Genomic DNA, 25722 nt, shown 5'->3' on the forward strand with positions numbered 1-25722 from the left:
GCGTCTCCGATCTCCACCGCTCTATCAGGGCCGTGACCAAAGACCAATCGAGTTGCAGCCACCCAATCTCCAAAATCCTATAGAAATCCGTCTCCCGCAGGCATGTGACTACACGAGCATGGGAACTCTGTCATGCAGAAAGTCCCACATGTTGTCCACTCTCCTGGCGCGGAGAGTCTGAGTCAGTAACTCACCCTCCCATATGTGGGCGGACCAATGATCGCCCTGAAACGAGAGTAGCTCTTCGCTAGAAGGTCCGGGATGAATAGGCGGCACCTCCATGTCGTCTAATGTAAATTAAACAACATGAATTACATGTTAGTTTTATAATTTTATATTTTTATTTGTAAATTAAATAATTACTTTTTATAATTATACAATATTTAATTATGATGTATTCACATAAGGATTACAGGCTCGATATTTGAGGCCAGTAGCACCAAGATATCCTAAATTCTTCTATGTGTTAGTTTTATTATAATTTTATATGTTAGTTTTAAATTAAATAATTAAAGTTTTATAAATAAATATTCACAAATGGGCTCTAGGCTCGATATTTGGAGCCTAGTAGCACCAATTTATCCTGAATTCTCCTATGTGTTAGTTTTATAATTTAATATGTTAGTTTATAAATTAAATAATTAATTTTTATAAATAAATATTCACATATGGGTTCTAGGCTCGATATTTTTAGCCTAGTAGCGCCAATTTATCCTGAATTCTTCTATGTGTTAGTTTTATAATTTTATATGTTAGTTTGTAAATTAAATAATAAATTTTTATAAATAAATATTCACATATGGGTTCCAGGCTCCATATTTGGAGCCCAACAGCACCAATTTATCGTGAATTCTTGTATGTGTTAGTTTTATTATAATTTTATATGTTAGTTTGTACATTAAATAATTAATTTTTATAATTAAATATTCATAAATGGGTTCCAGGCTTGATATTTGGAGTCCAGTAGCACCAATTTATCCTGAATTCTTCTATGTCTTAGTTATATTACAATTTTATATGTTAGTTTGTAAATTAAATAATTAATTTTTATAATTAAATATTCACAAATAGGTTCCAAGCTCGATATTTGGAGCCCAGTAGCACCAATTTATCCTGAATTCTTCTATTTGTTAGTTTTATTATTTTATATGTTAGTTTTATAATTTTATATGTTTGTTTGTACATTAAATGATTAATTTTTATAATTATATAATATTTAATAATTAAATATTCATATACGGGTTCCAAGCTCGATATTTGCGGCCAGTAGCACTAAATATATGTTGACTATAATTGGACAGAGTTTAGTTTGTGTTTGATCTATCAGTTATTTTGACGTATTTTTGAGTATAAGAGATACTTAAATTACATGGAAACTACGCTAAAAGGCGCTACATTTTACTACGCTAAAAGACACTACATTATACTATGCTAAAAAGCACTACATTTTACTACCCTAAAAGGGCATTATATTACTAGTCTTTAAGCAAAAATAATATAAACCAGATAAAACACAAAAAATACATTTTAATCACAAAATATTCACAAAAATACATATAAAACAGTAATAGTAATTTATTAACATTTTTATTAACAAATAATAACGATTTCGCAGTTTTTACATATTTTTTTAGAACATTAATATCTTAGTCCGGATAAAAATAACATACCAATTTATTCACAAAAAAATACAAAACAATATGGAACACATTCAAAATAACTAATATGCATTACTTATATGAGTTTCGACATAAACTAAATTGGAATACTTCGATTTATGATTTTCGAAAATTTGAAGAATTGAAAATTTGACTCCGAAACAAGCAATGCACAACAATAGAAGGCTTTATTAGAATGTGAGACCAACTTTGATTAGTTTTTGTGGGACGGGTGGGGTCCAAACGAGCCTTTTGGGTCGTTAATGGAGGGGGGACCGCTGTAAGGGGGAAGGGATTCTGTCCGGGGAAAGGAAAGGGGACACGTTTTATATATGTAAAATGCGGTTTATTATTGCGTTTTATATAAAGCGCGATAATGAACCGCACTTTATATAGTTATCTTATCAACTTACAAATAAAATGCGGTTTACGTCTAAAAAAGTATTTTGAGTTCCGAAAAAAATCCAATTTCGGGTTCCGGTTGTGAGCAGTCATTTAGGTTGATTATTCTATTAATAAAAAATAGAAGGAGATTCACAGAGGGATCCTTTATCTTCTCAGGATATACCATGCAAGTACAGACACTCACGCGATAAGCCCACGTGATAAACAAAGTACAGGGGCATTTTCGTAATTGGATCGTCTGTACAAAAGCCATTGAAGAAATGAAAGCGATAAATGACTTGAATGAAGGCAGCTGTCAGCGCCAACTCAACTACGCACTCGCCGTCGATCTTCTAATACTCGTCTCTCCCCGTTCCTCAATACAAAGAATATCCGTTACCCTCGCCGGGATATTCTATCGCCGCGACATTTCTTTGCAACGCAAGTATTAAATACTTTGCTACAGGTTTGGATATCGACTTTGCGTTTTGATACTTGGAGAGGGAATTAGGGTTTTGAGAATGGGGGATTCGCTGGAGCGTTTGGGATCCGAAGGAGCAATGGGACCGGAATCGAGTATAATGAAGGAGGATTTGTGTATGGATATAGATCCTCCCTTCAAAGAGAACCTCGCTACTGCTGAAGATTGGCGCAAGGCGCTTAACAAGGTGGTTCCTGCCGTCGTCGTTCTCCGGACCACTGCTTGCCGAGCATTTGACACTGAGTCCGCTGGTGCCAGTTATGCTACGGGCTTTGTTGTTGATAAGCATCGTGGAATTATACTCACAAATCGACATGTCGTAAAACCTGGTTAATAACCATTTCTTTACCTAAAATGTTAATCTTTTCAAGTTCAATTTTTTGTGTGATGGAAGTGTTGACTGTTATTTGCTTTGTAGGACCTGTGGTGGCGGAAGCTATGTTTGTGAACCGTGAAGAGATACCAATCTATCCGATATATAGAGACCCTGTGAGTTCATTTCCAAGCTCCATCTTTGGTATCTCTGTGGCACTTCGGTTTTATGTTCTTTGTCCCTATCTGTAATGCACTCTTTTCATTTTTGGGACGTTTCCAAATTCCATTAACAAAATAATTGTATACAACTTGCACACACTTTGCTGTGAAGTTTTTTATTTTACTCCATCCCAATTTATGTGATGCACTTTTCATTTTAATCTGTCCCAAAAGGAATGATACTTACATTCTATCTTTAGCATATAGATTTATTAATTAATAATAAAAAGACATCGATTCACAATTATGGAACAATTGTCAATCATTTAACTTAATCAAATAACAATGAAGCTAAGTCATGTTGTTAACTGAAAATGAGGTTCTTCAACAATTCTGAGCGATTAATTGTCATATATTTATATTTTTTGCTAAGCATATATTTATATAGTATTGTATATTAAATTTTGGCTATGGTGGTTTTGGTTTTGGCTTTGGGGTTAGGAGTGGAGGAGGTACTTCGTTGCAGTGTTATCAAAGGCGAAAAGCGCAAAAAAGCTCTAAGGTTTGTTGGGGGTTTAAGCGCAAATAAAGGGTGGGCTTTAAGGAAGAAACGCGCAAATAGAGTAAAACCACAAATATGTATGTGTAGTCCAAGACTAATATCTATAAGCATGAATACCAAATATATAGACAAAAAAATTGAAGAGAATTTACGATAAAGTGAAATATCAATTGCTTAGTGTCGCCTCTTCAGGATTACACTTATTGGCAAAGAAAAGCATGCTTTAGCGCCTTGATGACAACATTGAAGCGCCCGTTAAGCGAGGCGAAACGCTCTACGTGTTTTGAGCCTTGCTTTAGGGCTTAAGCGCGCCTTTGATAACACTGCTTCGTTGTTGGATTTTGCGGAGGCATTTGAGCTGGTGATTGCGAACTCTAGTTTTCCAAAGAGGGAGGAGCACTTAGTTACTTTCCAAAGTACGGTGGCGAGGACCCGGATTGACTACATACTCCTCAGGAGATGTGATAGAGGTTGTGTAAGGACTGCAAGGTTATTCCGGGGAGACCCTCGTGACATAGCATATGCTCTTGGTGATGGACGTCGGTATCATGATAAAGAGAAAGAAGAGGTCGGCACGACAACGACGACCGAGTATCAGGTGGGGAGCCTTGTCTAAGGATAAAGCTTAGGAATTGGAGAGGAGGTTATGGACATTAGGAGCCTGGAGGAGTAGTGAGGACGTGGATGCTATGTGGGCGACGACGACGAATGAGGTGTTAGTGGTCTCGAAGGGATACACTGACAGGCACGCCGATGACTGGTGGTGGAATGAATTGGTCCGAGGCAAAGTGGAAGAGAAGAAGGTGGCGTACCTGAGGTTAGTAGGGAGCACAAACGAGGAGGAGAGGAGAACGAACATAGAGAGGTAGGAGGGAGGCGAAGTTGGCGGTCACAGAGGTTAAGACTATTGCGTTTGCTCGTATGTACGAGGAACTGGGGGACAAAGGCGGGGATAAAAAGCTCTTCCGATTGGCCAAGGCAAGAGAGAGAAAGGCTCGGGATCTGGATCAAGTGAGGTGCATCAGAGATGAGGACGGCAAAGTATTGATGGGAGAGGCACAAATTAAGAGGAGATGACAGACTTACTTTTATAGACTTCTGAACGAAGATGGAGACACGGATATAGTGCTAGGTGATTTGGGGCATTCCGAGAGTCATCGAGACTTTGGGTACTGTAGACGCATTAAGGTTGAGGAGGTCGTGGGGGCTATGTGTAAGATGAGTAAGGGTAGAACGACCAGACGAAATTCCGGTTGAATTTTGGAGGAGTGTGGGTTGAGCAGGTTTGGAGTGACTGATTAGGCTGTTCAATATTATTTTCAGGACGAAAAGGATGCCGGATGAGTGGAGGTGGAGCACGATGGTACCGTTGTACAAGAATTAAGGCGATATCCAGAATTGTAACAACTATAGGGGCATCAAGTTACTAAGTCATACCATGAAATTTTGGGAGAGGGTGGTGGAAAAGAGGGTGAGGAGAACTGTGTCTATATCTGATAACCAGTTCGGGTTCATGCCGGGTCGTTCAACTATGGAGGCTATCCACCTTATTAGGAGGTTAGTGGAACATTACAGGGATATGAAGAAGGATCTGCACATGGTGTCATTGACCTAGAGAAAGCGTATGGCAAGGTACCTAGGGAGGTTCTTTAGAGATGCTCGGAGGCGAAAAGCGTGCCGGTTGCTTACATTAGGGCGATTAAAGACATGTATGAGGGAGCTAAGACCCGGGTTAGGACGGTGGGAGGCGACTCGAAGCATTTTTCGGTTGTTATGGGGTTGCACCAAGGATCTGCGCTTAGCCCATTTTTATTTGCCCTGGTTATGGACGCATTGACGCACCATATTCAAAGGGAGGTGCCATGGTGTATGTTATTCGCTGACGACATAGTTCTGATAGATGAGATGCGAGGCGGTGTTAGCGAGAGGTTGGAGGTTTGGAGACTTGCTCTTGAGTCTAAGGGTTTCAAGTTTAGCAGAACTAAGACAGAATACCTAGAATGCAAGTTCAGCGCCGAGTCGAGGGAAGTGGGCGTGGACGTGACGCTTGAATCACAGGTCATCCCCAAGAGAAGCAGTTTTAAGTACCTTGAGTCAGTTATTCAGGGGATGGGGGATCTACGAAGATGTCGCGCACCGTATAGGGGTGGGGTGGATGAAGTGGATGTTAGCATCTGGAGTCCTATGTGACAAGAAGGTGCCACTGAGGCTTAAAAGTAAGTTCTATAAAGCGGTGGTTAGACCAGCCATGTTGTATGGGGCAGAGTGTTGGCCGGTTAAGAACTTGCATATCCAGAAGATGAAAGTAACAAAAATGAGGATGATGAGGTGGGTGTGGGGGCACACCAGGATGAATAAGATTAGGAATAAAGATATTCGGGAGAAAGTAGGCATGACCCCGATGGATGACAAGATGCGGGAAGTTAGGCTCAGATGGTTCGGGCACGTGCGGAGGAGAAGTCCAAACGCCCCAGTAAGGAGATGTGAGCGGTTGACTTTGATAAGTATAAGATGAGGTAGAGGGCGACCCAAGAAGTATTGGGGAGAGGTGATCATGCAGGACATGATGAGACTTCAGATGGCCCTTGATAGGAAAGTGTTGAGGTCTAGCATTAAGGTTGTAGGATAGGGGGTAGCGGAGCTCTTTGCTACTCCGTACCGGGTGAGAGGCTAGTCTGACAGGGTTGTGTCCTAGAGTGCTAGTGGTTATTGTTGTGTACACACTTCTCTTTCATTTTTCATAGTACTGAGACTTTCTTACTTGTTACTGTTATTGTTTTTCATCTATTTTCTGGTACTTTTGATTTTGTTAGTATTTCTATGCTTTCTGCTGTTGGTACCAATATATTGTCTTTTTCGTCTGCTTGAGCCGAGGGTCTATCGGAAACAGCCTCTCTACCCCTTTGAGTAGGGGTAAGGTCTGTGTATACTCTACCCTCCCCAGATCCCACTTATGAGATTTTACTGGTGGTTGTTGTTGTTATTGTATTGTATATTAAATTTGTAATATTTTTAGCTGTAACCAGGCACTCCCACCCTTACTCTTATTCTGTCCTCGAATCTTAAATGAAAGCGATGACGGGTCAGACACTTATTTCATGCCCATATCGCGTACTCACACCCGTATCCATGTGACAAAGGCCCAATCCATTAGTCTACTAAGGGCCTCCATCACAAACAAAAACAATAAATGATACTCCCTAGGTTTTATTTTAGATGTTGATGTCTGATTGGGGACGGAGTTTAAGAGCAAAAGAAAGATATACATGCCAAAGTGCCATGGCTATAAAAATATTTCATTAAGGCAAAATAGAAAATTTAAAGTCAAAAGAGTTTTCAAACGCAGAAATGTGTAACAAACCAAATAGAAAAGAGTGTTATATAAAATGGAACTGAGTGGGCCTATGTTGACTTCAATTTGATGCTATATATAGGTTTATAATGAAAATTGCTGAAGAATACTTTACAATCATATTCCATACTTATTTTATCATGAATAAACCTTGTTTATCCATCTTCTAGGTTCATGACTTCGGATTCTTCCGTTATGATCCTGATGCAATACAATTTTTGAGCTATGAAGAGATTCCTCTTGCTCCGGAGGATGCTTGTGTAGGGCTAGAAATCAGGGTTGTTGGTAATGACAGTGGAGAGAAGGTATGTGGATCAAGATTTTATCCCAGTGCCTTACTTTATTTTGTAAATTGATGCATCCAAGCTGTGTACTTCTTTACTTGAAAGGAATTCGTTATGTTTTTGTTCTATTAAACTTGTCGTATTCTGTCATATTACGATTAATGTATCCTGTAATTGATCAGAAGGGAATGAAGTGAAACCTTGCCTACTCGTTATAAGAATCAGTAAATGGGTTAAAACTTTCAGGAATGAGTGTTTCGACTCGTTGTAATTTAGATGGCTGTGTCATACCTGTAGAAAAATTCACATAATGGAGGGATGATGGCTCAAAAAAAAAAAACTTTGGAGGCCTGATATCATTCAAAACTTGTAGAGGGGGTACATAACTCTTCATGTGTTATTCCTTCTCAAAAAACTCCTGATGTGTTGTTTTGTTTGTAAAATAATCATGTGATGTTGAATGCATATATGGTATATGCTTGGTCTTCAAGGTCAAGCATTAGAATGCATAGGTTGTTCAATTTTGACCTATATGTTGCTGTAGCTTGGCAGCATGAAACAATGTCTTTTTTCATCCAAAGCACTGAAGACAAGCTAACTGTCACGAGTCTTTACCTTTATTAACCAAATTTGTACTCTCTGATCCTGCATGTGAGCTGGCGTGAGCAGTCAAGGTTGCCTTTTAAATACAATGATTATGTTGTTTATGCTGATGCATTTATGTTATTTTGGAGTGCCTTTGAGGCCACTTTTAATCGTTTGAGGCCACGGATTTTTGGATTAAGGGGTATGTTGCAACGCTAAGACCATTCAAGAGTTCACTTAAATTTACTTGACCTAATAGCGGTGATTTTAGATTACTTGATCTATAGTTGTACGCAGGTCTTTTCTAGTCATTTTGATGGGTGTTAGGAGGTTTTGCTTGTCTTTCTGCACGAGCAGTTTGAAATTTTGGATTCTTGAGGTTTTTTAGGAATTTGGTGCCACTATTAGTCTATTACTAAGTTGTCCATCATCTTTTCCTGTTACCAACATTGTGTTACTGCTATAGTTTATTGTTTTTCTTGCACGGCTCTCAGATTTGGTGTGTTACATGACCTTTCTTTTTTAGGCTCTTGTTCCTTTACTGACATATTGATGCAGCTAATTTATGGTTTAGCTTGCTACAATGGTTCTCAGCTTTGTTGTGTTACATGACCTTTCTTAGGCTCTCGTTGTTTTCCTTGCATCCTTTTGATTGTTTTTGAGGGGCTATATAATCTATAAAATATTTCACATCCTATTCCATTTTGCTTTATTCTGGATTCTGCAGGTGTCTATTTTAGCAGGAACGCTTGCTCGTCTTGACAGAGATGCTCCGCATTATAAAAAGTATGTGCTAGTTTACCTAAAATGTCCATTAACCTGGAGATCTAATGTATTTCACTAAATGTTATGAGCCATAAGAATCTCATTAGTGTTTACGATATCCTTCAAAATTTCTTTGGTGGACCTTATTATTAGCAGTAAGTTCTTGTGTTTTAAGTACTAAGCACAAATTGTAGGCGTCTGTTGTTTTAAGCTGTTCCTTTTCCTCTGATTGATTTTGGGTTGTGCAATTATGTCACATGTTGACTGCCCTGCCTCAAAATCAATCTAGTGAATATTGTTGTTTGTTTTATTGCATGTCGAGGAGTTCCGTTCTGTCCAAACACAATGAGCCAATTAAAGCTTTTGAATATTAAAATGATCCCTCTTAGATTAAATAACTAAACTATGAACTATCATTAGAGTATAAAGCCGGGTTTGTAATGCTATGGGATATCTTTTATGCGATGAGCCAATCTTCGTAGTGTTTGTGATGGAATCCACTTTGATTTTGGTACTGCAAATGTTTCATAGTACACCATATTCCTTTTGATAACTCCAATTTTTGGTGCAGGGATGGATACAATGACTTCAACACATTCTACATGCAAGTAAGCAGATCTTGTGTTATTCGATCTAGCAGTAGAAAATTTCGGCTTTTTAGCCCTTGAAAATTTGCTCTATTTATTTGTTCAGAGTGCGCTATTATCATATATATGTTAAACATGTAACTTGTCAAGGACCATTAATCTATGCGTGAGAGAGAAGCAAATGTGGCTTAGAACTTTAAGGAGCCTGTGTGGACAAAAATCTAAGACACTGGTTGAAATCTTATACAAAGTTTATTCATGGACTAGTTCCCTAATAGGACGAGAGCCAAGAGAAAAAGGCATGGCAAAATAGGATGTGGCTCCTCTGGCTCTTTTATGGGTATCCTGGGGCAAGAGGCATAAGAGCTTTTAAGGGAGTAGAAATGATCTGGTATAACTGAGAGCTAATATGTTGTTCTTAGTTAATTTTGGTGAACCCATGAAGTGCCTGTTAGGGCAGATGCTTTGAGGTCCTTCCTTAAAGACATTACTTTTGTCCAAGTTTTCTACTTTTTATACACCAATTATACAGGGGAAGACTTCCCACATCAATAAATTATTACTATATCAAGAAAGATGTCAGTGTGGTTCTGAGTCCAGGGATGAGATGGTTGTGAACTTGTTTAACGTTTACGCATCTAAGAGACATTTCCGCAGACCCCACTTGTGGGATTACACTGGGTTTTTGGTTGTTGCATCTAAGAGACATTTCATTGCCTTACTGCAGTCTAGAGATTTTGGGTGGTTGGTCCAGATAAGAGTTTAGCTGTTAGACCAGACGGTTTCTGTACAGTTTAATGATCCTTCTTATGCCTACATTTAGTATTTCTGAGTAGCAACTTAAGAAAGGAGATTGCTGACGATTAGGTTGGGCATTGTATATCATAGATACCAAATGTTAATTCAAATGTTATCCTTAAACAAAATTTTCATGTGCTTGATCCGAGAAAAAAGAATTCGGCTCATAGGTGGGGTTGCTTAATGCATTCCAGGAAACTTCTAGTTTCTTATTTTAGGTCTTTATATGTCCACGCCAACTTTTCGGGAACTCTAGTAGTTGATTTACATTTTTGTTCTTTGCCTACAGGCTGCCTCTGGGACTAAAGGTGGTTCAAGTGGCTCCCCTGTAATAAATTGGCAAGGGAGAGCTGTCGCATTGAATGCTGGGAGCAAGTCATCAAGTGCTTCTGCATTTTTCTTGCCTTTAGAACGAGTTTGTACACGTTCTTTGATCTTCTCTTTGTTAAAGACCTTTCTAATGCTCTATTTCTGAACTGTGGAAAGTGCGTTTTCACTTGACTCTAAGATAAACTAGAATTTTTTTAAATTTAACTAGCGAAAAGTATTGTCAGAGACAAGTGCTTTCCAACAATACTATAGCATTGCAAGTCCTTCTTGATTCCTTGAATGGGCAAACAGTACACATTTTATACTTCTTCGAAATTGGCTATTTGCGTTTTGATTTATATTCTGCTAATTCTTCAATTTTTTTATTATATCGGGAAACCATATCCTTCATTTGATCATCCTTTTTTTTCTTTATTCTGGGTTTTCTGTTGTCACTGTGCACTAGCCCCTGTTATGCATGACGGCGAGTAGGTATTCTCCATCATTTGAATTACACTCCTGTAATCTATGGGATATAGGATCCAATTTCTTTATTTCCTGAAACAACAGATAAAGTGATTTCTTTTTCATATTTGGTCTTAGCCTGTTATTGCTCATGCATCATCCTTGAATGGGTTCATATATGGGAGGGGATTTGATATCTAAAGTTTCTTCATATGACTTCCACTCAATTTTTTTCTTCTTCATTATTTTATGGCCTATTCCATACTCCATCTACTATCAAATAACTATCCTTTTTCCTTTTAGAATTATTTTCTTACGAAAATGGGAGTACAGAGAGTTATGAGCTTTCCATATTCTGCATGTTTATTTCTATTTTATTTCATAAGCGTTTACATTTAATTGTTTGTTACCATCTCAATTTTTATTGTCTGTATGAGACTCATGTTGGTGCCTTATTTGGTGGCATTTCATATTTTCTGTTTCCCTGAAACCTTTCTTCCCCCATATTGGTGGAGAAAGTCTGAACTTCCTCCGTTATTATGTTAATTAATTACTCGATTAATTAACAGACAATCATTTTGTATATTTTTTTTTTCTATCTAGATTGTCAGGGCACTAAAATTCTTACAGGAAGGAAGAGATCTTTCTACAAATAAATGGGAGGCTGTCACTATTCCTCGTGGTACGCTTCAGGTTTGTTAGTTCTTTTCTTCTGGAACTCATTCCCCAACCTCCGCTCTCTCCTTTAGGATTTATTTTTATACCTTATTTCTTCTGAAGTGATATTGCTCCTTTTGTTGCTGGCTTTCTCGATTTGTTAGTTGTAAAACACTATTTTAATCCATTCATTTACATCTAGCTTTAGTCTTTGTCAAGAAAGTAACTTGGTGCAGAAATAATCTCTCTTCTGATATTCACGCTTCCTTAAACTGGAAATGATAATTGTCGTACTGCCTTCCAGAAGTATTTTAACTTATAGTCTCCTGGTTGGTTTTTCTTTTTGATAACATGATGTAACTGATTCTTTTAATAAGGTGTGACCAGAGTACATTGTCTGATGTACTAAAAATATAAGGAGTGTTTTTCTACCAAATGTATCTACTCTTGCATCTGCCCTCTTCATATGACAGAATTGATTTTAGAAACAACGGGTGTTAGAATATTTATTTTGATGTCATGTTCTGTATCTTTTGTGGCCACAGGCATGGTCAGACATTTTTTTTATATGTATTTTAATAATTTGATCATTCATGTGAGATAATCCTCGATATGATCTTCATAGGTATCTGATATATGTGTTAACTTTTGGTCTATCAGATAATATATCTTTTTGTTTGACCTTTTCTTCCACGATAAATATTAGTACTATATTCTAATTGTAAGTTTTTGGAGGGGAATTCTGTCTTCAATATGTTTTACTTCAAACATGCTTGTCCTCCAAGGCTCAGCTACCTATTAAGGGGAAATTTATTCCTCTTTTCCTTTTTGTGATGGTCAAGTAATGAAAAAATTGTCAGAATTCAGACTTTCAAGCTGGTGACCTTCACAAACAAAGATACTGACCCTTTAGCATGTCTTACTTCATTCTGACAGCTTAACGTGCTACTCATCGGAGTCTCTCGTGATATCATAACGTAAACTTGAAACTCATATGCAGACACGTTTAATTCTAAAATATATTTATGATATAGGTAACTTTTATCCACAAAGGATATGATGAAACTCGCCGGCTTGGCCTCCAAAGTACTACGGAACAGGTAAGCACCAATTTTTTTTTGTTGCATGCTCTATTAAAAATATATCCATACAATTAACTTTTGAAATTGGACTTATATAGTTGGTGCGCAATTCCACTCCACCTAGTGAAACTGGAATGCTTGTCGTCGATTCGGTGGTAAGTGCACTTCTTTTCAAGTGATCTTGCCACAGTTGTGTTCTGTGTATCAACGCTTATCCTCTCTCTTGGATTGTTACAGGTGCCTGGTGGCCCAGCTCATAATCATTTAGAGCCTGGTGATGTACTTATTCGTATGAATGGGGAGGTTAGTCTGGCTTTGACGTTTTAGGACATCTTATATTGATTTTCTCTGCCCTCACTGTGCTCTGTTTCTCGGTATAACTTCTTAATTTTTTTTATGTAAGAACATCTATTTGGCTCATATCTGGGGCTCGTTGTCCGCTTTTTTTCCCCTCTATCACTGCATCTAGATTATGCAGAGCTTCTTCAATTGTCACAAACCAACAATTGAACCGGGTCAAATGAGAGACCTAATTTGACAAAGTCATGCACTTGTCAGTCCTTCCCCTTTATGGTGTTCTACATGGGCAAAAGATAGTTCTAGTTCTCCAATTTCTTTCCTCTCAGACCAACACGAATCCAGAAAATTTACATTGTTTGCAATTGTTACCTTAGATAGTTGGCACATCATTCATTTGATGTTTCATAGCACTAATTTGCCTCCTGTAAGCTTCATTCAGGTGATCACCCAGTTCCTGAAGATGGAGACTTTACTTGATGACAGTGTCGAACATAAAGTTGAGCTTCAAATTGAAAGGGGTGGAACCCCTTTGACAGTGGAATTGGTGGTGAGTGTTGTCTTTGATGTTGAAATTCCTTTGCATTATTTTTTTTGCATTTATGTTCTGTTACAACACTGTTATAAAAAGATTAGGATTTTGGTTCATCTCAGTTAACTTAATTTGTTAATTCATCCAGGTTCCAATATACTTTATCATGCTAAGTGTAGGGGAGATCTCAGTCAATAATTTTGTGATTTGAATGGATATCTCTGAATATTTCGTTGAATATAGGTATTGCTTATTGAACTGCCCGATCACATTACTAATCCTTGATAACACACAAGAGATAATCATAAATACACACAAAAGGTTTCTACTAATGACTGAGCATTCCCATGCATATCTTACAAAAAATATGCTAGAATCCCATTTTTCAAGATAATGTAGACAATGAATTACGAATAGCCCAGAACAGCAATAACAGAAGGCATATTGAAAATAAACTTGTAGACCTTTGAGGAAAATTTATCATCTCCAATATCTATATTGATATTATTACCGCCATGACCCTATCCAATATGATGTGACTAAAGAAAATTAAGAATCACATGAGTATCACGGAGGACAAGCATCGACATGATAAGTACCAGCATCATAGTATATGCTTTGGGATTGTAAGTACAGATGTTATTCGCACACAATCGCTTATTCATGAGACACTTACTATGGGGCACCTTATTGCATGGTATCATGTGATGTATGCCGTAAGATACTAAAAACTGTGACTAGAATGAATTTTGGATATATTAAAGTTTGGATAATATTAGCTTGCGATGAGTTTATATGGAGTAATATGGTCAGTGGGGATTCATATAGTTGGCCCAAACTTGTTTGGGACTGAGGCGTAGTAGTTTTGTATTAAAGTTTGGGGAGTAAAGCAAAATTTGTATGGTATTGCTCAGTTGAATATTAGAAGTTAAATTTTGTTGCAGTTTCAGTTTGTTGAATTGTGTGACCACCTCGTCCAAAAGTTTAAGCTATTAGAGAGGGGACACATTTATTTGTTTCCTGTAGTTTTGCAACACGCCCACTCATGTGCGGGCTTGACTATCTTCCTCGGGGCAATTTATTTTGATTATGGGCGACAGTTAGACTTGATTCAAGACCTCTGCTAGATTGCTTTGCTACCATGTTGAGTTGTGTGACCACTTCGTCTAAAAGTTTAAGCTGTTAGAGGGGACAGATTTGTTTATTTATTGTAGGTCTGCAACACAAACGAGTGGGTTATTGTTTGTGATTTTGTTTTTCATTTTTCTTTTATTATTTGTCATATTCTAACTGGGTCTTTTCACTTTTGCATGTCTATTTCCATGTACATGATGCACATTACTGTTGGATACCTGGAAGTACTATGTTAGCAGTTGGTTGTTGTGTGAACACTAGTCCGTTCTAAGTTTCTTAATATTTGGGTTGAGTATTTGTTAAGAGTTTCTTTTTAGCAGAAAGTTGGGGAAATATTTCATGGGATTCAGTGGTAGTTCAACTCAAAAAGAGGAAAAGAAGCTACAATGGTAGTTTTCCGTCAGGCTTTGCTCTGGTCGAAGGAATCAGAAGGAATGATAGAGATGACATTATATTTTTATGTGTGAATATGCTTCCCTCCCTTTGCTTTTTCTATAGCTATTCACTCGTAAGGAGAAGTTGTCTTTGTGGTTAGCTTAGTTTGTTGCAGCATTTTCTTCCTTTGTCTGAATGAAAAAGAACAATGCTACTGAATATTAACGCCTACAGTCTCGTCAATAAGGTGAATTTTGACTTCCTCAAATAACCAATTTTACTGGTTTGGAGAGTAAACTGTAATATCAAAAGCAGGGGATCTGTGTGTGCACTCTGGGGAAAGGCTACCCTCAAAATATGCTTAAAACAAACCTGAGAAGACTTTATTTGAACACAATGGGAGAGATTTAGTAATTTTAAATAGTCGAGAAGATACGGAAGGGGGATAATATGATCCTGCTTAACCTCTACTAACAGCAGCTTCTTACTATGGCAATTTAGCTTTGTTGTAAAACTCAGTTGCAAAGTGGACTTTTAGCTTTTATCTATGGTGGTTGACCTTAAGCATGACAATCAGTTGCAAAACATGGTCTTCTGAAAGCTCTAAGGCTTTTTTTTTTTCATGAGTAACAAATCTTATTAGAAGAAAGGGATAAAGCCCACATTTGACTCCCCGGCTTTTTTTCCCTTCAGGTTCAGGATTTGCATTCAATTACTCCTGACCGCTTCTTGGAAGTCAGTGGTGCAGTTATACACCCCCTTTCATATCAACAGGTTTGTGAGATTTTGCTGCAAGTGCCTCACTATCTTTGATGCGTCTCTAGCAACGTTGGTTATCTATGAATCCTGTTAAAATGAGTTCTCCATATTATACCCATTTCCTAAGTTGCTCGGACTCGGGTGCGGATATCCGATACAGGGATGAATCCGAGTATCGGATTCGGCAAAATCTAAATTTTAAGATTCAGGGGGTGCGGATCCGGATATGGATACGGGTGCGGGGATTCGGCTAATAAAAAATAGAGCTATAAAAATATTGTAAATTTTGAGAGAGATTCTGTGAAAACTTACATGAATATTGTAGAATTCAATCTTTCATTCTCCTAGATGGACATTATTCTTTCATTCTCCTAAATCTGTTTTATTTTAGATTTTGAGAAATCAAAATCTCAATTTTTCTCCCAAATTTGTCGATGGACTCCGGTCAAAGTGTCCGAAGTCAGTTGACCGACTCCGGGACGTATCTCGCTCCCGCTCCCGTCCTCATCTCGCATTCGGACGAGGACGGCACCAAAATCGAAGAGTCCGCACAACTTTGCCCATTCTTATGTGAAATGAATATTTAACTAGTCGCAAGGGAAGAATTGGTGCTAGGATGCTCTGTTTTATGACTTGCTGTCTGTTTGGCTTGCCTAACATACTTGTTTTACAGTTTTAGAAGAAATTTAGCAATCTGTTTCTGGTTTATGCAAGATATTGCTGATCTTGCCAATTGTTCATACTCATTTTATTCTGAAAGACAGTAAGACTCCAATTGTAGAATTGGATAGTGGGTTTTATCTGTTTCGCCCATGCCTTTCTGGATGTCTTTTGTTTTGCTGCTATCTGAAGCATAACAAGCTTAGGAGGGTTCAGATGGAGGCATATCAAAAACAAAGTAGTAAATTTCTTGGTATGTACATTTGGTGCCTTGGGGCTTAGGCGATTGCGAGTTTTCAAGTGTTTTTTTTTCCATATTGTTAATGTGAAGGATTTATGGAAGTTTCAAGTACAGCACTCTGACTTATGAGAATCACAATCTGATAATTCAGTACATTGGATTTAATCTTGTTTACAACTACCATGAAAACAAATTTTCTTCAGATGGCATCTGAAATGCTGTCATCGTCTGAATTTTGGTTCATGAAAATTGAAAGCACGTATACCTTTTCTTTCTCTATTTTATCAATTTGCAGTTCTTTTATTATTCTTCTGCATTGTCCTTGCACATGACTCATGTCCATTTCGAGCGCAGCTTCCTTAGACTATTAAACTCAATAAAGCTCCCAATCAACTACATGAAGATGCAGAACAGAGTTCATTATGTGGGGTTTGTCGCCAGACATCTGATAGCTAAATAGTAATACGTGTCTAGAATACCATTTGACTTTGGATGGTTCAGGATTTGTCGTCCGTTAGGTTCTTGTGGTTAATTATTTGGTTCTAACAGTTCTCAAACTTCTCCATTTATCCCAAAGTAACTTGATTGGGAACCCTCTTAGTTACTTTTTTTCCATGTTGAACTTGGAACATTGTCTTGTTGCTCTGCTTGCATTTCCGTCTGTTTGGTGTCAGAAGGTGGTTCATATCTGGCGAGCAAGGAACGGTTTATCACGGATATTTTCCTGTCTTTCCATATTATTGCAGATACTTTATGAGGGTTGGAGCTCTGGATATGTTCCCCGCTTCTTGAAGAAAATTAATGCCTTATCCCTTTTTGTCAGTTCTAATCGTGTTGTTTGTATTTGAGGGGCAGACATATGTTTTCTTTGAACTTTTAGATGGAGTCTCTTTCTTTTGCACATTAAGTGACCTGTTATGCTCATATTGATTTCTCTTCCCTTCTCTGTAACGTGTGATTGGAGCTCTCATTTCTGCTTTTATTCTCTCTTTCTTAATGCAGGCTAGAAATTTCCGCTTTCACTGTGGTCTTGTCTACGTGGCAGAAACAGGGTTTGTACATTTTCATTTCCATGTTTAGATGATCGCTATGCCGCAATCTTTGGCTTAAGTTGTTTAGCTTTACCTAACAGATAATATTCTGAGGTTTCTGGTTTAAGTGTGTTTTTCTATAAGGAGGTTTGTAGTTTTAAGTTTAAAATTCTGTTGATGCAGTCTTTAAAAGTTTTTGACTGGAAAAAGAATTTTTGACAGTTATGCACTACTTTGCTATTGTAGATATATGCTATTTAGAGCAGGAGTTCCTCGCCATGCCATCATCAAGAAATTTGCAGGAGAAGATATATCAACTCTTGAAGATTTAATTTCTGTTTTATCTAAGTTGTCTAGGGGTGCACGAGTACCGTTGGAGTATATAAGCTACAGTGATCGTCACCGGAAAAAGGTATTAGTGGTGCCTCTTTGCTGATGTTGATTTTCACCACTTGTGCTCTGCTATCTTTCAGACAACAATCATTGCCTCTTTAACAGCTACATCTAGTTCCTGCTTTCAACTGCCCTTTCCTTCTGTTTCTTGGCAAAACATGATAATTTGTTCATCTACTAATTTTGGGTTGCGAAGTCACAAGTGCCAGTCTCTGTTGGTTTTATTTTTTTTGCACAAACCACGGGCAAAAGATATGGATCCTAGTGGGTCTGCAGTCTGCTATTACTACTGATATGTCAGGGTGAAAGTAGAGTATCAATCTTATTTGAGAGCGTCGACAACAACAACAACATAATTCCCACAAGTGGGGTCTGGGGAGGGTAATGTGTCCGCAGCCTTATCCCTACCTGGAGTTGGTATTTGAGAGGGTCGATGAAATAAAAAGAAAAATTAATAGCATGTGGAGTTGTGTTGTCACCCTACATTTTGGGATCATGGCGGGAAAATGTGAATATGTGCATCAGTTTTATGGTTGTCTAAATGGTCTTTGAACCCCAGAAAACATCAGAAGAATTGTATTTTGTCCTCTTTGACAGTTTTGGCGTTTTTGGAGGGGGGTGATATAGATGATCGCAAATTTTACCTGCATGTAGACGCCGTTAGTCTTGTTTTTTTTTTGTCTTGTTGTTTAGTCTTCTAGTGTAGTTAACCATTTGAACATGAAGCCTCGTGAACCAATGATTTACTGAGTTATGAAGGTGAGCTGCTGTCAGAAATATATTTCAAAAAGTTCCCCGGTATGAAAAAAATTAGCCTGGTTTCTGTTTCTATAAAGAATGTGAAAGACCATGTTTTCACAGATTCTCCCTTGTGCTTCTGGAAATCAATTGTCTGCTAATTTAACTCAGCCTGTTAGTAGATGTAGAAAAATTCCTCTGGCGCTTTTATTATCTCCTTGTACCAAGGCCCTCTCATAGGAACTTCTTTTGCTGCAGTCAGTCCTGGTCACAATTGACCGCCATGAATGGTATGCACCTCCTCAGTTATATAAACGTGATGACAGCTCTGGCTTATGGACGGTGAAACTTGCTTTGCCACCTGAGTCCCCACTTCTATTCTCTGGCATCCATCCAGGCAAACAAGATTTATCAAATCATACTGTTTCTTCTTGTGCTAATGAGGGTAGTCCAAAGGATAATAAGCCTCAACAAGTCAGCCAAGAATCAATGGACGGTGTAACCAATATGGAAACTAGTTGTGACGATGTTACAGAGGGACCAAACAGTCAGGATGATTCTGATGCTGGAACTAAGAAACGCAGGGTGGAAGAAAACTTTTCTGCAGAAGGCAGTTTAATAACTGACCGCTCTTTAAATGGACATAGAGAGGAAAGGTTCGACGACTCCGGCTCCCTAGAGGATGCAGCTCTAAGAGATCAAGGTGCTGCACCTGCGGCAGCTAATGCCTCCGTTGCTGAGCGTGCGATAGAGCCTACTCTTGTGATGTTTGAGGTAGCTTTTGTTACTCCTACGTCTGTTTCTCGCGTTACTGGAGTTGGGTTTTGTTTCCAAAGCAGTTTCACTTACTGAGCATTGGTCTTTGGGGTTATTTTTGTTACCAGTATCGAGAAGTAATCCCTGTATTAAATTATGCTCTGATTATCAGCTGTTCTGTTGCCATTTCGTTGTGCTTCTGTATTAATGATCTCAACATTAGTAATACTGTAAAGGTGTATTAATTTATTCTGATTCGACGTGCAATAACATTACACATCTTAGATTTATACGTGTATATCCAAAAAATAAATTACTCATCAGATTCTAATAACGTTGAATCAAACATCTGATAGCAATTACGTGATTCACTCATTCACTATATCATATGACAATCTCTATATTGTAATGCATGTATATTGTATAACTTGTTTGCTAACCGCAACCCCTTCTCCTTTCTTTGTGATTCCTGGAAGGTTAATTTTATCATCTAAGTGGAAGAATCAGTGCAGGTGTATGTGTGTATAGAGCACATCTCCTCTTTGTTTTTTGGCAGCTGTAATTGGGAGGTATATCTAGACATGTATGGTGCTCTGGTTATTCCTATATCCATCTTCTTGGTTATAAGTTTCTCTCATGATTATTTACCTCATAAAAATAAAAAAGTTCATAATCTGGAATACTGGGCTCGAGAGGAACAAAAGATGTTTTGAGGGAAAGGAAGAAAATGTTTGAATTGTGAAAAAAAAGATATATCCAATGTTTGAAAATGTGGTGTAATGCTATATTTTTCTACTGGAATTGATGTATTGCTAGAGTTCGGAGTCCTTACATTTTAAATGATTCATACCCTGCAATATCCTTGTATTATGCCCCAGTACTGGCTTGGTATTGGTATCTATTAATAAATTATCTTTAACTTATAAAAATGATTTGAAAATTGCAGGTCCACGTACCATCATTATGTATGCTTGATGGAGTTCACTCACAGCATTTTTTTGGAACTGGTGTAATCATATATCATTCCCAAAACATGGGCTTGGTTGCAGTTGACAAAAACACTGTTGCAGTATCAGTTTCTGATATAATGCTATCTTTTGCTGCTTTTCCTATCGAGATTCCTGGAGAGGTAAAACCTATTGTTGTTAACACTCTTACTTGCTATATCAGCTAATTTGTGTTGAGCAGCTCGGTAATATTTTCAGGTAGTTTTCCTCCATCCTGTCCATAATTTTGCTCTAGTCGCATATGATCCTTCTGCTCTTGGAGCTGCTGCTGCTTCGGCTGTTCGTGCTGCTGAACTTCTTCCTGGTGAGTGCAAACTTCCTCTCTTGATTCTTTATGCATTGCCTTTCTTAGACTTCACCAAAAAGATGCCTTTCTTTTTATTGTTGATGCTGATGGATTGACGAAGTGATTTGTCTCTATTCTAGTTGCTTTTCGTGCATTGTTGATACACTTCTGGGTCAAGAATGTGACTGCAGTCGAAATTAGAAAAGCTCCTACTTGTTGGATGGTGTTTTAGACATCCAGCTCTGATCATAATGTGCTTTAGTTTTTTTAGAACATAATCCCGCTTTAGCACCATCTGTTATCTCTTCTCTTTTTACTATATCATCGTTTAATATTATTGTATGTTTAGTGGTCTTGTAACCTAGTTGAGTTTTGATAACAGTTGTCTCCCGCTCCTTATTGATATACTCTTGCCAAAATGGATCTGTTATACAAGCTTAATGTACCGTGCCAATGATGTATATTAAAAAGAAGACCCTTCTTTGAATGTAATGACGATCTTATGATGAGTGGGATACCTTTGAATGATTATTGAAGTGGAACCCATGCAGGTCCTATTTAACTTGATGTGCTTATATGTCTTCCAGAAAATGTTGTCTTATACAACTACTATGCCTCAGTTCCAAACAAGTTGGGGTCGGATATATGAATCCTCACTGACCATGTTCCCCATTTAAATTCATCTCAGGTCAACATTTTACAAAATAAAAAAGTATGATTACTAGACTTATGTCTACAGACTCCTAGAAAGCATAGGAAAGATGCTATCTTATCCGTAGTATTATCTGCTATTGTTTTTAAAACTATTTTGTTGCCAACAGATCCCGCTCTTCGTCGTGGAGATTCAGTATATCTTGTGGGATTGAGCAGAAGTCTGCAGGCAACTTCCAGGAAATCAATTGTGACCAACCCTTCTGCTGCTGTGAATATTGGATCTGCTGATTGTTCACGATACAGAGCCACAAACATGGAAGTGATTGAGCTTGACACGGGTAAAACTGTCCCACTTGTCTTCCTGATTCTATAATCCTATAGTAGCTTGGCATTTTGTTTTAGGCATTTCTTTGATGCTATCATGATTCTCGTTTTCAGATTTTGGAGGTACGTTTTCTGGTGTGCTGACTGATGAGCGCGGTAGGGTTCAAGCTTTATGGGGAAGCTTTTCAACACAGGTTTGTACTCCCATCTGGCACTTCTCTCTTGTTAATTGGATGAAACTAGTTTTATAGCTTCTTTTTTGATAAAATAACTGGGTTTACTTCTTCCATTTTCTCAGCTCAAATATGGTTGTAGTTCATCAGAAGATCACCAATTTGTCCGGGGTATTCCAATTTATACCTTAAGCCAAGTCCTTGGCAAGATTATTTCCAGTGCCGACGGACCTCCTCGTCTTATAAATTGTTTGCAAAGGCCTATGCCACGATTAAGAATATTAGAAGTTGAACTTTACCCAACTTTGCTTTCCAAAGCTCGGAGTTTCGGACTCAATGATACTTGGATCCAGGTAAGCCGCTACTTCTGAAGATATCTGTTTGGTTTGCTTTTCCTTTTAGCCATATCTTACTTCGAGTGTGATATTTTTCTTTTTAATGTTATCTGATTTAAAAAGATTTACTTAGCCAATGCACCTGTAGAAACTAGATGTATTTCTTTGAAATGTATATCCTTTAAAGCTTTTTCTAACAACTTAGGCTACCCTCGTAGAGAACTAGGCGAGGATTATTTGATGGTGACCAGGTGTCTTCGTATTCTAGATTTGTGTGTGTATATATAGGCGTGCCCCATGTTTGTGATCCTGAACAGTTCTGGAATGGTAATGTTTGTATATGCTAGTTAAATGTGGAAGGGGAGCCTTGGACAACGGTAAAGTTGTCTCCGTGTAGGTCACGGGTTCGACCCAGGGAAGCAACTACTAATGCTTGCACTAGGGTAGGTTTTCTACATCACACCCCTTGGGTGCGGCCTTTCCCCCGACCCTGCGTGAACGCGGGATGCCTTGTTCACCGGGCTACCCTTTTTATGCTCGTTAAATGTGAAAAAACATGTGCACTCAAATGGTAAGATCTGAATCTTATGTTTTTGAAGATACAATTTACTAATTTTATCGTGTAGCTTTTCTTAAATTTACTTATTGTGATAACAATTAATTTTAAAATACATTGATATGTTAAAATGGCTGTGTCACGCAAATAAGGTACTATTATGTTTAACTGTGCACTTCCTACCCTGACTTTAGTCTTCTAAAGTTTACAGGTAAAAAAGTGACGTTGAACCCAGTTAGTTCCATATTGTATCTATCACAATCTAGTGTTCCTTCTATGTTTGGAATTTGGTTGGATGGGAGATCCGTGGATCTGCACATGATCATGAGCATCTCTGATTGCTTGAATTGTTTGCCCTAGTTTTTGTTATTAAAAAATATGTATGGTTTATGTTCCTGTGTATGCCTCTTGTTGTCTGCTTCAGCCCCATTTAACCTTCTTTTTTTGGATGTTATATATCTTATAATCAAGACTATGTTTTATGATTAGTGAGCATAAAACATACTTGGATAATCATCAGTAGATGTTTGAAATGGGTGCACCATATGCGTATTATTATGTAAGCATTTTCTTAACATTTGGCATATCTTCTAGGCCCTCGTAAAGAAGGACCCTATGAGACGCCAAGTTTTGCGAGTTAAAGGTTGCTTTGCTGGATCAAAAGCTGAAAATTTATTGGAACAAGGGGACATGGTCTTAGCAATTAATAAAGAGCCAGTTACATGCTTTCGTGACATCGAAGATGCATGTCAATCATTAGACAGGTCTGATGACAGCGAAGGAAGGCTTAACTTGACAATTTTTCGTCAGGTGAGCCTCTGGTGCATTTCTTTTTCATTTTCTTCCCCAAACTTTTTCATGTATTTGGCCAAAAGGACTTCACTACTGTTAAACTTCCTTGCTGTCCTGCTTGACTCAGTTCTTCATTCTCTTAGATTCTTTTAAGTTATTTGATGAATTCTCAGGGCCATGAAATTGAACTACTTGTGGGAACAGATGTGAGGGATGGAAATGGAACAACTCGTGCTATAAATTGGTGTGGTTCTATTGTCCAAGATCCTCATCCAGCTGTACGTGCACTTGGATTTCTTCCCGAGGAAGGACACGGAGTATATGTAGCAAGGTGAGTAGTTGCTAGGCTGGAAGGCTCGTTTAGATGTTAAGAAAGTTGGAAGCATGTTTCTTGAGAAAATTGCAGCAAAATAATTGAAAAAGGAAATAATTTTCTTTTACGCATTTGTGTTAAAATGAAGAGCAAAGTCGAAATTAAGGCTAAAATATATCTTTTTCAAGTTTCCTACACCTATGGGTAGACTTTATTTGAAAGAAACCAGAAATATTCTTGTGTTAACCAATTTCCTCATAACTTATCAACTGAAAAATAGAGTTTATTATAATTATTCCTTGTTATTATTAAAAAGAGAAAGGACAAGATAGAGAGAATAATTGTTACTAGTTAGTAAAATTATTAGATGTGCTGAAAAACTCTTTGTTGGGCAAAGAGAAATCACTGATCAGCATGTAGCAAGGATTTTTTGTTTCAGACAAAGCTCGTTGAGCCTTTCTGAATTTCATGATGCATGCATTTGGTAATGCTTCTAATGTAAAAGAAAGAGAGGGCAGTTGGGCATCTTTTGTTGAGTTAGCTATTAGCTATTTGTCCACTATTATTAATGCCTAAAGTAACTCTCAGGTGGTGTCATGGAAGTCCAGTACATCGATATGGTCTTTATGCACTTCAATGGATAGTTGAAGTCAATGGAAAACCAACTCCCACTTTGGATGCCTTTGTTGACGTGGCGAAGGTATGACTTGTTATTCTGAGATGATTTGTAAACATTGTATGTGTATGGAAAGCTATGAATATCAGCATAAAATAATCCTAACTGATCTTATAGTTTTTGGTTGAGATCTTGTTACTATCCGGGTTCTTATGCTTAGCTATTTAACTTTTCACAGACAATAGAGCACGGAGAGTTTGTCCGGGTACGAACAGTCCACCTGAATGGGAAGCCTCGAGTACTTACATTGAAGCAGGATTTACATTACTGGCCAACATGGGAGCTGAGGTTTGATCCAGGAACTGCTATGTGGCGACGCAAAACAATCAAAGCTTTGGACTCTGGTGTTTTGTGAACTTACTTGGCTGATTAGGTTTTCCTGTGGGGAGTGCAAAATTGGGGAACGTGTAGAAAGTTCACCGGCTGCGTTGGTAGTTACTCTAACTTATTGGAGTTGAAAGTCGCCATACATCAATATATGCAAAATCATATAAAGCAGGTATCTGGCTTTATATACTATTTGTTGTAAATGACCATTTATCAGATGAAATTAATAAGTGGTAGAATTTTAGACAAGTTATAAGTGCTAGCGCTATACATGTCTTTGTGAATCAGAGTATGTAAACCATAAACTAGGAGGGGACTTTTTGCCACCAGATTCTTGGTTATACCCCTTTTTGCCCTCTAGGCTAAATCCATTTTTTTCCTTTTGAAATCATTGTGTCAATTTAGCTGACAGTGTTAGATCCCATTTATGCCATTGCTATAATATTTTAGAGTTGTATTCCTTCTTTCTGACATTTCCAGAATTTTGGCCGGTTATGACTAACGTACTAACTCGTTGTAGAAAACCCTTGAACTTGTTTAGAGGTGAAAAAAATTGTATGAGAAGAAAACAGTTGGAAGGAATGTGATGTTCTTTCTTTCAATTTACTACTCTCAATAATAGACAATTATTGAAATTGAGAATTTGAGTACTTATCACTTGTACTGTTGCCCTCGGAGAAGATACAGGTAAAAGATAGTGTCTGGAAAAAAGTCATTTGTACTACATTGCACTACAGATGAACTTCCTTCTAACGAAAGCCAAATGCTAAAAGAAAATTAGTGTGCTGAAACAAAATCGTACCTTCATTTGGTGCATTACTGAAACTAACCAAGGAAAAGTGTAACTAGTATCAATAACTTGCTGTTCATCCTTTTGATTGTCCCATAATGACTGGCAGCCGATGAGTAATCGAATGGTG

The 25722-nt window shown here is 37.8% G+C and overlaps 1 protein-coding gene across 2 annotated transcripts; it reads left to right on the forward strand.

Moving 5' to 3' along the window:
- The first annotated feature begins 2337 nt into the window (after window positions 1–2337).
- Window positions 2338–25264, forward strand: LOC107810941 (protease Do-like 7). Of its 2 annotated transcripts, XM_075249834.1 has the most exons (24): window positions 2338–2852; window positions 2942–3012; window positions 7082–7216; window positions 8508–8566; window positions 9117–9153; window positions 10220–10345; window positions 11308–11397; window positions 12396–12461; window positions 12542–12598; window positions 12681–12746; window positions 13183–13290; window positions 15475–15555; window positions 17444–17493; window positions 17719–17884; window positions 18862–19377; window positions 20306–20488; window positions 20565–20670; window positions 21474–21644; window positions 21745–21824; window positions 21929–22156; window positions 23289–23504; window positions 23660–23817; window positions 24388–24499; window positions 24654–25264. In XM_075249834.1, exons 1-24 carry the CDS (start codon window positions 2564–2566, stop codon window positions 24828–24830), a joined length of 3348 nt encoding a protein of 1115 aa, XP_075105935.1. In that variant the 5' UTR covers window positions 2338–2563; the 3' UTR covers window positions 24831–25264. The 2 variants fall into 2 exon arrangements, with proteins under 2 accessions (XP_075105935.1, XP_075105936.1); XM_075249835.1 differs by lacking the exon at window positions 15475–15555 and having other exon boundaries at window positions 2339–2852.
- Window positions 25265–25722: the final 458 nt, after the last annotated feature.

Source organism: Nicotiana tabacum, chromosome 3 (assembly GCF_000715075.1).
Source record: "Nicotiana tabacum cultivar K326 chromosome 3, ASM71507v2, whole genome shotgun sequence".
Classification (NCBI taxonomy): domain Eukaryota; kingdom Viridiplantae; phylum Streptophyta; class Magnoliopsida; order Solanales; family Solanaceae; genus Nicotiana; species Nicotiana tabacum.